The sequence below is a fragment of the Hemicordylus capensis genome, chromosome 12 (genome assembly GCF_027244095.1).
Source record: "Hemicordylus capensis ecotype Gifberg chromosome 12, rHemCap1.1.pri, whole genome shotgun sequence".
Lineage (NCBI taxonomy): Eukaryota > Metazoa > Chordata > Lepidosauria > Squamata > Cordylidae > Hemicordylus > Hemicordylus capensis.
The window spans coordinates 9,948,923-9,962,202 of NC_069668.1; the positions used below are offsets into that span (position 1 = coordinate 9,948,923).

General features: G+C 51.4%; 1 protein-coding gene across 3 annotated transcripts; it reads left to right on the top strand.

The window, feature by feature from the left end:
• The first annotated feature begins 509 nt into the window (after positions 1-509).
• Positions 510-12,185, top strand: NLE1 (notchless homolog 1). 3 transcript variants are annotated; one of them, XM_053274730.1, is made up of 13 exons: positions 510-647; positions 1,969-2,120; positions 3,884-4,101; positions 4,994-5,073; positions 5,203-5,279; positions 5,424-5,521; positions 6,438-6,630; positions 6,787-6,922; positions 8,498-8,544; positions 9,400-9,602; positions 10,236-10,395; positions 11,188-11,258; positions 11,492-12,185. In XM_053274730.1, the coding sequence occupies exons 2-13, from the start codon at positions 1,986-1,988 to the stop codon at positions 11,502-11,504; spliced, it is 1,431 nt and encodes a 476-aa protein (XP_053130705.1). In that variant the 5' UTR covers positions 510-647; positions 1,969-1,985; the 3' UTR covers positions 11,505-12,185. The 3 variants fall into 3 exon arrangements, with proteins under 3 accessions (XP_053130705.1, XP_053130706.1, XP_053130707.1); XM_053274731.1 differs by having other exon boundaries at positions 1,972-2,120; XM_053274732.1 differs by lacking the exon at positions 11,492-12,185 and having other exon boundaries at positions 11,108-11,220.
• The last annotated feature ends 1,095 nt before the right edge of the window (positions 12,186-13,280 follow it).

Genomic DNA, 13,280 nt, shown 5'->3' on the forward strand with positions numbered 1-13,280 from the left:
CTGCTAACAGATCTTTTGCTCCTCAGCATTGCCCAGAAAACATCCCTGGGAGGTGGGGAAAGAGGAAGAGAGAGCCTGGGAGGAGGTGCAAACTGATTTTGCTTGAAGCTGTCAGCTTGTGCACCCTTGCGTTGAGAAAACAGCCAATCTGGAGCGATCTAGTTCTTGTTGGACTACAGCTCCCCTAACCACCACCTGCAAATAAATCGTGACCAGGGATGTTAGGAGTTGTAGTCCAGCTCAGAAACCACCCACCGCAGCAAGGTAGGACTGGCCTCCCATCTCCAGGTGACAACTATAAAATCGTAGACATTTCAAGGGCTCGATCTGGTGAGCAGTATCTGGTGGAATAATAAAACCTGGCAGGAGCTCCAGCCAGAATGAGCAATAAGCCTAGATTCGGCAGCTTCCCCTGTTCATTCGTGCCATAAAGAAAGTAGAGAGGCACGGGCAGACTTTTTGCTCTTCCCCGTTTCGGCCAGCAGGGGGAAACAGCGGGGTGCCGTCGTCAGAGGCAGGCGCCTCCAGGCGCGCAGGGTGATGACGCATGAGCTCCCTCCCCACGTGCAGGCCAGAAGCAGACAGAGACGAGAGGCTGGGGAAGTGGAGGAGTTGCCTGTGGGGATCTGCTGCTTTTTAGGGGGCTGGTAAGGCTGGCGTTCTCTGTGTGCCTGCAAGGGGGTGGGAGGAAGCATTGGGGCAGAGCGAAAGCTTGGCCCCGGGATTGGGGGTCGCAAAGATCCCGGGGCTTGTGTGCGTGGGAAGGCTTGTCCCAGGTCGGGGGAGGTGGGGAGGCGCAAGTTCATAAATAGAGAGAAATGGGCCCTTCTGGAATTAGGGGGTGGTGGCTGTAGCCAGGCAAGAGAGCTCAAAGGAGAGGCTACTGGCTGCAAAGGGAGGTGATGCCGGAGCTGGGAGCCCAGGCTGGCGCTCGTCCCAAGCAAGTGCTCGAGCTGGCCTCCTTCCCCCCGCAAGGAGCAGCCAGGTGAACACACCTCTGGAACCTAGGAAGCCCTGTCGACTGAGTCAGAACCTTGGTCCATCTCGCTCAGGATTGTCTACCCAGTCTGGTAGCGGCTTCTCCCAGGTTGCAGGCAGGAGTCTCTCTCAGCCCGATCTTGGAGATGCTGCCAGGGAGGGAACCTGAAACCTGCTCTCCCCAGAGCAGCTCCATCCCCTAAAGGGAATATCTTCCAGAGCTCACACATCAAGTCTCCCATTCATATGCAACTAGGGTGGACCCTGCTCAGCTAGAGGGGACAAGTCATGCTTGTGACCACAAGACCAGCTCTCCTCTCATATTCTCTTGAATAGTTTCATTGTACAGAGTTGCACGAAAAGCAAAAGGGAAAGGGGGGGGGAGAGTTCAATATCATTCTACTGAAATTGACCGAGAGTGGTTAATTTGGCTTTCAAGAAAAGAGAAGAACCTACAGGATATTTCCTGGATTATTCACCTGGGGTTGTTCTCTTTAGATCTCTGAAAAATGAAGTCCTGGGGGTGATTTTTAAAGGCTGCCTTTTAAAAGTTTTTCTAGGCCAGAAGCAGTGAAGACGAACTCCTGCTCTCCCTGCTCCTGGGGGCGATGGAGGAGGTCCTGGAGACAAGATGAATGCTTTATGGGGGGGGCAGCAGTGGACCCCTAGGCTTCCAGGGATCCTCCAGCAGACAAGCTTGAACTGCTAGGGGTCTGTTGGATACAGGGGGCTTTCCTTGGGTGCCGTGGTCTAGGGCTAAGGCGCCCTCCTCCTCCAAGAGGGTCTTCTGCCCTTGAGGAGAATTACAAGCCATTATTCTGAGGGGGGGGAATGGAGAGCCCCCCTGGTGCTGGCTCTCTTGCAGGGTGGGCCCGGAAGGGATTTTCCTGTTTTGATCAAGGGGAGTGGGAGAGGGCACAGAAGTGGAGCTTTGTGGATGCCGAGATACCCCCCATTTGATTTGTCCTCTTTCATTCATTGTCCCCAAAGAAGAAGGCGTCTTCAGAATGACGGTGGATGTGAAGCGGCTCCTGATCCAGTTCAAAGATGAGGCCGGCGAGGTCCTGGGCTCCCCCTTTGATGTCCCCCTCGACATCACACCCGAGAAGCTGCAGCTGGTCTGCAACGCCCTCCTGGCAAAGGTAGCCATGTGGGGTTGGCCTCCTCCTGGGGCAGCCCTCAGGGTTAGAGGGCCCAAGTGGCCTGAGGATGAGCGGCTTCCCCCCGAAAAAGGCAGGAAGGGTCCTGGGTCGGGCGGTGGGGGGGGAGGCAGCTTCCCAACTGTGGGGCTGTGGAGATCAGAGGTGGCTGAGCCTTTCTTCTCTCACTTCTGCCACCGATCCAGCATGTCAGTGAATAAGAACAGCCCTGCCCGATCGGGCCCAAGGAAGCCCATCTAGTCCAGCATCCTGTTCCACACAGTGGCCCACCAGATGCCGCTGGAAGCCTACAGCTTCCAATGAAGCTATAGATGAGAGGTTGGCCTGAGGTCCCAACGATGACTGGGTGTGGGACAGGCCTGGGTCCTTCCTTATCTGCTTTATATTTATTTCTCTAAGACACAAAGTATAGAAATTGAATGAATGAATGAATGAAGTGTGCTGTCGAGTTGGTGTTGACTCCTGACGCCCACAGAGCCCTGTGGTTTTTCTTTAGTAGAATAGAGGTGGGGTTGACCATTGCCTCCTCCCGCACAGTATGAAATGATGCCTTTCAGCATCTTCCTATATCCCTGCTGCCCCACACACCAGTGGGGATTCGAACTGGCAACCTCTTGCTCCCTAAGCAAGTCAATCAATCTTTATTACGTTCTAAGACCAGCACAGGTTATAATATAGTAATATAATATAAATAGACTGCTGGTCAAGGACCGAATAAATATTATGTACATATGTAACAATATAAATGGATTGTGAGAAAGAACGTTGCATGTATCATTGAGATTGTTATTACAATGAAAACTACAGAGAGGAGGATCTAAAAATACAAAATATTTAAAATATACTACAGAGTACAAACCAAGTAGCTAAAATATATATAGACTAAAAGAAAGCATGGAACATCTAATTAAAATAGTAAGGTGGCTAGCTCAAATAGATCATGGGATTTTAAAATCTGCTACATAAAAAGTATATAATGATGCATATCATAGAAGGACTAATAATAAAGATGACTGTGTTTTACAAGTAGATAAAAGTGCGTATATACTAAAAGAACTAGAAAATACTAAAAATGAGAGGGATAAAATGATTCTATTTCTATTATAGTAACTGTATAAATATATATATGACCATAAAATAAAGGCAACTAAGATAGTATACATGATAGAAATATTTAAAAAGACATATCCAAATAAATTGTTCAGTAGTTAAAATCACAAATTATGGATTGGCAGTCAGGGTCCGTCGGAGCTTGCATGCTGCTGCACAGAACCTAGTGACATAACACCTGAAGGCTTGGTTTTCATCCGAGAACCGAGCCAAGTCATTTCCTGCTGCGCCATCAGGAGGATGGGGTTCTCTAAGCCGCACCCAGAGCGAATCCCATGCCTTGCAGCTCTCGCGAGAGTTCAGAGAGCTGCCAGATAGCCACGGAGCCAGAGAAAGAATATGGTGGCGGTGGTGGTCGCCCGCCAAAGAAAACGGCGGCAGGTGGCAGCCGAACGGCCGTGACTGGCAGGCGGGCAGCCAGAAAACGGAGCGGGCAGCACAAAAGAAGGAGATGGGGTGGGAGGTGGGCGGGGAACAAGGAGAAGACGACGGGTGGGGGGGCAGGCAAAAAAGCGGCGGCGGAAGGGGTGGGGTTGGAGAAGGCAGCGGCGAGTAGGGGCACAGGTGCTCTACGCCGGATCAGCTAGTATATATTTAAAAGCTACACTCTACCCCAAATCTCTCTATGTCTGAAGGAGGAGCCACTGCCCTTGGCCTTCTACGTACAAGACTCCGAAATCGTCACCTCCCTGGAGACGACGCTGGCCGGGCAGGCCCTGGAGACGGAGCGGGTGGTGGAGATTGTGTACCAGCCGCAAGCCGTGTTCAAGGTGCGGGCCGTGGCGCGCTGCACCAGTTCCCTGGAGGGCCACAGTGAGGCTGTCATCTCCGTCGCCTTCAGCCCGACGGGGAAGTAAGTGGGGGCTCCGCTGGGATGGCGGAGGGCAGCAGAATGGCCCATTGGGAGGAAGGGAGGGAGGGATTGGACGTGGGGAAAGGCCATCGCTCAGGGAAAGAGCATCTGCTTTGCATGTGGAAGAGAAGAACAGCCCTGCCGGATCAGGCCCGTCTAGTCCAGCATCCTGTTTCACACAGTGGCCCACCAGATGCTGCTGGAAGCCTACAGGCAGGAGTTGAAAGGGGCAGGCCCTCTCTCCTGCTGCTGTGACTCCCCTGCAATTGGGATTCAGAGGCATCCTGCCTCTGAGGCTGGAGGTGGCCTGTAGCCCTCCGACTAGTAGCCATTGATAGGCCTCTTCTCCATGAAGGGATCCAAACCCCTCTTCAAGCCATCCAGGTTGTTGGCTGTCACCACATCTTGTGGCAGAGAATTCCACAAGTCGATGGAAACATTGTGTGAAAAAAGACTTCCGTTTGTTGGTCCTAGATTTCCTGGCAATCAATTTTATGGGATGGCCCCTGGTTCTAGTGTTCTGTGGGAGGGAGCAGAATTTCTCTCTATCCACTTTCTCCACACCATGCATGATTAATGTGGTGACCAGAATTGTATGCAGTATTCCAGGTGTGGCCGCACCACAGTTTTGTATAAGGGCGCCTATGAAAAGGGAGGAGGAGGAGAAAGGCCAGCTGGTGTGTCTGAGCTGATGGCTCTCCCCCTGCCATCGTGGGAACCAGTTAACATTTTTTTAAAGTGTTTCTAGTCCTCGGGGTTTGTGCGGGGGACTCTCTTTTTCCTCTTGTCCCCATCCGTCAGGAAAAGTAGCAATTAAAAGAATCAGAGCTGAGCTTTTTCCAAGATGCCACATCTGGTGGCAGATGTTCCCAGCTTGTCTCCCTCCCCTCAGATACCTCGCCAGCGGCTCCGGAGACACAACAGTGCGCTTCTGGGATCTCAGCACGGAGACCCCGCAGTTCACCGCCAAGGGTGAGTCTGGACTAGAGGCTGGCCTGGGGAGACGGGCATTCTGGGAGCTGTCCTGGTTGGTGCACGCCCCTCACGCTGGCAGCCAGGGCTGGTTTTCCTCACCCCAGCCTGTCTGTTGTGTAATCCTAGGTCACCGGCACTGGGTGCTCAGCATCGCTTGGTCTCCTGACGGCAAGAAACTGGCCTCCGGATGCAAGAACAGCCAGGTAGGGGAGACTCCCTTCAGCTTGGCTTCAAGGCCCCGCCTCTGACAGAGACCCGGTTGGCACAGAAATATCCTGCTGCAGTCCTTGCCGGACTGGGCTGGCTGTGCTGGCAATAACCATGTGCCTTACTTATGCTTTGTGCAGATATTTCTCTGGGACCCCGCCACGGGGAATCAGATTGGCCGGGTGCTCGTGGGACACTCCAAGTGGATCACTTCCCTCTGCTGGGAACCGCTGCATTTGTGAGTCTGCCTGTCCTGGATTTCCCGACACCTCTTTGCCTTTTCCAGGGTGGATATAAATCAACCCAACTTCCGTTTGAGGGGTGTGTGTGTATGTGTGTGTGTGTGATGTGGTTGGGGAGGCTTAAGTCCAGATCCCACTCAGCCAGCAAGTTCACATCTTAAGTGCCCCAACCCACCCTCTCAGCCCAACCTATCTCACAGGGTTGTTGTGGAAGAGAGGAATAGCCATGTGCTCCCCGTGTTTCCTCTTAACAGGGATTCCCAGATGTTGTAGACTACAACTCCCAGAATCCTCAGCTGCAGCGGCTTTTGCTTGGGGATTCTGGGAGTTGTAGTCCACAACATCTGGGAATTCCACTTAGAGGGAACACTGGTACTCCCCCTGGGAGGAGAGGCGGGATAGAAACAGCATCTGGGTGGCCGCTTTGGGAAATGGGGCACTGGACTCATTAGATTTTTTGGTCTGGTTTGTGGGTTGTGCATCTGTCGCAGTTCAGGACAAGCCTGGAATGTAGTAGGAAGTCATCTTCACAATCTCGGCTTTCGGGTGTTTTTAAAGAAGTCATGTTTCTAGTCCTTAGGTCTGCAAAGATGTGCTTGAAAGTGGGTGGTTCCTGCTAAAATCTCGAATGATCTGGGGTTTGTGGCAGATTTCCCAGGGGTGAAGCCTCAGTGGTTGGTGTGGCCCTCTCTATGACAAGCGAAACCAGAACAAATGATTCAAAATGGTTCTGTTTCATTTTTTAAAGGCAGAATACATTATTCAAAACAAGACATTAGACGCACTGGTTCCATTAGAATCGTTTGCACAGTGCTGAGAACCCAGTTTGCTTTGTCACAGATTGAGGGTGGCCTGAACACTGTCAGCCCAGAGCACACAGCCCTATTTCCATGATTCCAACTTCCTCCTCAGGAACCCGGAGTGTCGCTACCTGGCCAGCTCCTCCAAGGACAGCAGCGTTCGCATCTGGGATACAGTTGCAGGCCGCTGTGACAAGATCCTGACAGGCCACACCCAGTCCGTGACTTGCATCAAGTGGGGTGGAGATGGGCTGCTGTTCTCCTCCTCACAGGATCGGACCATCAAGGTCTGGCGGGCCCAAGACGTAAGTGCAATAAGGTGGCAGGCGTGCTGTGGTTGCGACGGGCTGTAGCTCAGTGGGAAAGTATCCGATTTGCACAAAGACGCCTCCTGACACATCTTGAGTGTTAAAAGCTATTTAAATAAAACCAAATATTTGTTTTTCTCTTTTTGCTCTCAGGGGATTCTCTGCCGCACCCTTCAAGGCCATGCCCACTGGGTGAACACCATGGCCCTCAGCACAGACTATGTGCTCCGCACGGGGGCTTTTGAGCCAGCGGAGGCTTCCATCAACCCCCAGGACGTGAGCGGATCCTGTAAGAGCGTCTTTTGTCCCTTGTTGCTGCGTCTGTCCCTCTCGGCCTCTGCCTCTCCTACTGTGATTGCTCTTGCAGATCTATCAGCAGTTCCCTTCTGCTATTGGGGAGAGGATGTCCAGAGGTTTCTCCTGACACCCTGCTTGTTTTAGGAGCCCACATAGTGACTGCCTGTTCTTGGCGGTGTGTTTGCGTGTGGCCTGCAGCTCCACGGTCACACCACACGACTGCAGATGCTAGCATTTGAGCAGGGGACTTGGAAAACGCCAGCTTTTAGCCCTCAAGCTGTTCTTTGCCAGCTTGAGAGCACGCACAGGCAGTGTCTCCTGTAATCTCAGGGAGAAGGTTTCTATCAGGGCTGCTACATTAAGACTGCAGCCCTAAAGGCACTTCCTTGGGAGTAAGCCCCTTTGGAGCGCAATAGAGCTTGCTTTGGAGTTAACATGAATGGGACGGCACTGTCAATCGACTAATCCACTCGATTACTTTGCTAAAAGCCTTTGGGTTGGCCGAAAAATTGCCCCTCGTTAACTGGGAAGCAGATTTAAAACATATATTTGGAAAAATCCAGCTGGCATTTTCAAAGTGGCCGCCTTGCTCTCACACTGCAACAAGTGCCTCTTCTGCAGTCTCCCAGTGGATATTTAAAGAAGAGGAGAGCTGGTCTTGTGATGATTGGTTGATTGATTAATTAAGTGCCGTCAAGTTGGTGGCGACTCTTAGCGGCCACATCGAGAGATTATCTCCAGGATGATCTGCTTTCAAGCTTGAATTGTCACCTTTGCTAAGCAGGGTCTGCCCTGGTTTTCATTTGAATGGGAGACCACATGTGAGCACTGTAAGATATTCCCCTCAGAGGATGGAGCCGCCACTCTGGGAAGAGCACCTGCCTGCTTGCAAGCAGAAGGTTCCAAGTTCCCTCCCTGGCGGCATCTCCAAGATAGGGCTGGGAGAGACTCTTGCCTGCAACCTGGGAGAAGCCGCTGCCAGTCTGGGTAGACAATCCTGAGCTAGGTGGACCAAGGGTCTGACTCAGTATATGGCAGCTGCCTATGTTTCTAAAGAGACTGCATGAAAACCCTTATTTTGAGTGTTGAGAAGGTGGGGTTCCAGTGACCCTATGTATCGCTTTTGGACTTGTAGAATAAATTATGCAAAGCAGGCCAATTAGCCTATGGCACACCAGTTGGCAGGATTCAGTCTTTCCTGGTGCAGACTGCCAGTGTACATGCTGAGCACCCCAAGTTCTTACTGTGCTGGTACTTGCAATAACAGGGGCATCTCCTCTGTGATTTCTCTAGCCACCTTGAGGTCCTAACCAGTGTTCCCTCTAACAGGGATTCCCAGATGTGGTGGACTACAACTCCCAGAATCCTCAAGCAAAAGCCATCGCAGATGGGGATTCTGGGAGTTGTAGTCCACCATGTCAGGGAATCCCTGATAGAAGGAAGATGGGTCCTAACTGCAATTTATATGTTATATTGCAACCTGCGTTGGTTGGCATTTGTAGGAAAGGCAAGGTATATGTTTAGATAAATAAATAAAACAACCTCTTTTTGTTGGCTTACCTCACAGTAGCAGAGATCAAAGAGAGAGCACTGCAGAGATATAATCAAGTCAGGGTAAGTTTGCACTTCTGCCTCCCTCAATGATCTCTTGCCTGGGTGGGCAAGGATCGGGCACAACTTTAGTGTTCCCTCTAAGAGGGGTTCCCAGATGTTGTTGACTACAGCTCCCAGAATCCTCAGCTGCAATGGCTTTTTGCATGGGGATTATGGGAGTTGTAGTCCGCAACATCTGAGAATCCCTCTTCTTATTTTTATTTATTTATTTATTTGCTTATTTATTTATTTGATTTCTATACCGCCCTTCCAAAAATGGCTTAGGGCGGTTTACACAGAGAAATAATAAATAAATAAGATGGCTCCCTGTCCCCAAAGGGCTCACAATCTGAAAAATAAACACAAGATAGACACCAGCAACAGTCACTGGAAGTTCTGTGCTGGGGGTGGATTGGGCCAGTTACTCTCCCCCTGCTAAATAAAGAGAATCACCACGGTAAAAGGTGCCTCTTTGCCCAGTTAGCAGGTGTGCTCCCTCTTAGAGGCAGCACCGGTGGGCAGGTGTGCTAGGAATAGTAATAATAACTCATGTGGACCAGTAATGTGGATGAACTGGATTTCATCAAACTGAAGCTCACTGGGTGGATGATCCTGGTTCAGCTAAAGAAGACCCTTTTGGAAGTACCTGTGACTTTTAAAAAATGTGGAATGCCCTCAATTTAGCTTGGGAACCAGTGGTCACATTCCTGCACCTTGTGGCAATGGGTTCCAAATGTCAGATGGTGCACCAAGTATCTAAGTAAGATGTCCGAGGCATCCGAAGGCAGTGTTGGGGCCAGAAGACAAGGCTGTTCCAAAACCCCATTCCTCATGTGGGCACAGTGATGGAAGGTGACTTGGCTTCTCTTCCCATAGGGTCAAGGGCCAGAAAGGCTTGTCTCTGGGTCGGATGACTTCACGCTCTTTCTATGGGTGCCCGCAGAGGACAAAAAGTCACTGGGGAGAATGACAGGCCACCAGGCACTGATCAACCAGGTCCTCTTCTCACCAGACACACGCATCATCGCCAGTGCTTCTTTTGACAAGTCCATTAAACTGTGGGACGGCCGGACCGGGACGTAAGTTTAGACTTGAGTTGAGTCTTAGTGGTCGTTGTTTTTAAAATCTTGATTTACAAGCAGGTTTCATGTCCTCATGAAGGAGGGTGCACTGAGGAAACTGAAAATGGACTGCCTTGGGTCTTAGCTTTATAATGGAAAGGCGGGGTATAAATGGCCAAGCAAGATAAATAGGCAGCCATTGATGGGTTTGTGGGAGGACTTAGGGGTTAAGCCTTGGGACAAAGGTCCTTGTCTTCAGGGCACGGAAGGGTGGGCCATGGGAGGAGAGCTGGTCTTGTGGTAGCAAGCATGACTTGTCCTCTTAGCTAAGCAGGGTCCACCCTAGTTTGCATTTGAATGGGAGACTAGAAGTGTGAGCACTGGAAGAGATTCCCCTTTTAGGGGATGGAGCCACTCTGGGGAGAGCATCTAGGCTCCAAGTTCCCTCCCTGGCAGCATCTCCCAAGATCAGGCTGAGAGAGACTCCTGCCTGCAACCTTGGAGAAGCTGCTGCCAGTCTGGGTAGACAATACTGAGCTAGATGGACCAAGGGTCTGCCTTAGACCATCAGTGATCTACGGCATCTTCCTCCGTTCCTAGCGTCACAGCTGTCTGGTCATTTCAGGTGCGTGCTTCTACCGTTTCTCCCAGGTACCTGGCCTCCTTGAGGGGACATGTCTCTGCTGTGTACCAGATTGCCTGGTCAGCTGACAGCCGCCTGCTGGTGAGCGGCAGCAGCGATAGCACCCTCAAGGTCTGGGACACCAAGACACGGAAGCTGGCTGTCGACCTGCCCGGCCACGCAGACGAGGTAAGGCCCAGTTCAGCCACTCGGCCGGCTGCTTTCAACAGGCCGGTTGAGGGTGGCAGACCCCTTTTGACCGCCCCCAAAGCGGCCATAGATGCTGCTCGTCCGTCCCTGTGCCATCCCCCTGAAGTTGGCAAGGCTGGTTTCAGATGGGCAGAGATCTTCAAACCCGCTTGCTAGTGGTGGTTGCCCACAGCCCTGAGCAGGACACCCAGCATGCAGAAGGTGCTAAGTTCAATCCCCAACGTTTCCAAGTAGGTCTTTCTCAGTCCTACCAGAAACGTTGGGGATTAAACTTAGCACCTTCTGCAAAGCAGATGTTCCACCACGAGGCTACAGCCACTCGCCAAGTTCAAAAGCAACATTTATTGATTTGTTGCATATTTATTTTTAACCACCACCAAATTATACAACCTCATGGTGGCTTTCAGAAAGGAGAAAAGACCAGAGCTGAAATCTCCACACCATTATCAATGGAATATAGTATACGTTGGCATAGTTTTCTATACCAGCTTAACCCAGGGGTCTGTGATCAGACTGCTGTCTGTAGCCCACAAACCCAAACCCTGGATGCAGGATTGGGTGTGGAATCTGGCACCCTGAGAACCTCTGTGTTTCGGTTGCTTTTAAGGGAAATCTAGGTTTCTAGTCTTCAAGAGAGAAGTGAACGTGTGCATCTGGTAAAATCCTGATTTTGTTTTTATTTTTTGGTAAGGAAGCTCACCAGGTGTTCAGGCTAAGCTAACTCCAGCCTCCGACGGCAGCTGCTGATGCGTCTTGACGTTCTGTTCGCAGGTATTTGCAGTAGACTGGAGTCCCGATGGTCAGAGAGTCGCAAGCGGAGGGAAGGATAAATGTCTACGGATGTAAGTGATTTTGCTCGGTCTGTTGGGTCGGAATGCGGGATATCATTGTGTTCTTCCGGGCCGCTCCAACTCGGGCTCAGAGCTCTACTCCACTCGGCCGTGCCTTGGGTATCCCTAGCTTAAGCTGAGACCCCAATTTGCCTGCCTCACAGGGTTGGGGTTCAGGTGGGCCCACTCTGTGTGTGCGGCAAGGCAAAATACCTTTCTGCCTTTTTTGTCTTCTTTTTGAACAGATGGAGGCGATAGCTGCAGGAGACCGTTGCTGGAAGACAGCTGATCTGCTCGGTGCTTCCCTCCATTCTAAGGAGGGCCTCTTGAGTGATGTCCGTTTGGTATCCAGATAAAAGAGGAGTCTCCACCCTGGCGGGGTGTTTTTGCAGCCCTTTTGGTGCACGTTTCTACCTTGCTGGGGCTGAGAGTGGCCTAGAACAGTGTTCCCCCTCACAAGGATTCCCAGATGTTGTTGACAACAACTCCCAGAATCCCCCGCTGCAATGGCTTTTGCTTGGGGGAATTCTGGGAGTTGTAGTCCACAACATCTGGGAATCCTCTGTGAGAGGGAACAACTGGTCGGGAATCCCTGCCCTGAAGCCCTTTCTCTCCTCTTTGCCGCTGGTGACCAAGTCCAAGCTGGGAAGGTTCCCCTTTCAAATCTCGCCTTAGCCACAGCGCCACAAGGCTGCCTACCCCCCGCCCATCCCACTATCGTGGGAGGAAATGATACAGGGCTGCTCTGAAGGTTAACAGCATCTGGGGACTAAGATTGAGAACCCATGGTTTAGAGACATACAGTGAAAAATTCTTGTTGGAAGAATGGTCTATACATATTTGTAATAATCATAAACAGCTGCTGATGGCCCTCTCATCTTCCATGGGTTTATCCAATCTTCTTAAGTTGTTAGCCAATAAACACTCTGCTGGACTATTTACATGTTTACTCCTCTGCATGTTTACTCAGAAGTAAACCTCATTGCATTTACAGAGGAAGTTGCCGTCTACTGTGTCAAACCCTCGGTCCATCTTGCTCGCTGTTGTCTACCCAGACTGGCAGCAGCTTCCCCAAGGTTGCAGGCAGGAATCTTTCTCAGCCCTACCTGGAGATGCTGCCGGGGATTGAAACGTGGGACCTCAGGTGCTCTATCCCTGAGCTTCAGCCCCATCCCCTCGGGGGAATATCTTACAGCAGACAGCGCTTGCAGGTGGTCACCCATCCAAATGCTAACCATGCCAGACCCTGCTTAGCAAAGGGGACACTTTATGCTCACTACTGCAAGGCCAGCTCTCTTCCCCAAAAATGGGTGGGCAGGGGAGGGGAGGGGAGAATCAAAAAAGAAATCTCATGTTGAGAGGAGAATGGCCCGAAGCCTGTGTTCTCTCCACCCACCCACACAAAACACAGGTCAGGGCCGGCCATGTCCGTTTGCCTTCAGAAATGTATTTATCTACTTGGACAGCTCAGGCCATGGATTCAGAAATCCGCCCCCCCCCCCCCGCCCCCGGCAGTTTCTGTAACCTAAATAGCTTCCTGCCTAGCGTGTCTCTCTGTGGCATCCTTCAGCGGCTGACCCCTGGTGCAGAGAGTGTTTCTCTTCCTGAGCCGGAATAGCCTCGAAGAAGCAGCAGGCGTGCCCTTCACTGGTGCCCCTGACAATGAATCAACTGCCGTGCTGGTTGATTAATCTGCTGCTTCACTTGTGAAGCTGGCCGTTCACCCATCTCTAAGCCAGCGGTCTCCAGGGAATTGCTTTTCTCAATGGCTCTTAAATTGCCTGCCACTCGTCTCTGTCTCAGCGCGATTACTGTCTCGTTAAAGGCTCGTTTTTTAAAAGATGTCACCTTGGCATGGCACAGCACAGCACAGATATCCCGAGGCCCTTAGGAAGCTGCCATATACGGAGTCAGACCCTTGGTCCATCTAGCGCAGGATTGTCTACACAGACTGGCAGCGGCTTCTCCAAGGTGGCAGGCGGGAGTCTCAGCCCTATCTTGGAGATGCTGCCAGGGAGTGGACTTGGAAACTAG

Coding starts and splice junctions, on each gene's coding strand:
- NLE1 (XM_053274730.1), top strand. CDS start 1,986: ATGACGGTGGATGTGAAGCGGCTCCTGATCCAGTTCAAAGATGAGGCC. Junction 4,102..4,993: donor GCCTTCAGCCCGACGGGGAA/GTAAGTGGGGGC, acceptor CCCTCCCCTCAG/ATACCTCGCCAGCGGCTCCG. Junction 6,923..8,497: donor CCAGGACGTGAGCGGATCCT/GTAAGAGCGTCT, acceptor CTTACCTCACAG/TAGCAGAGATCAAAGAGAGA.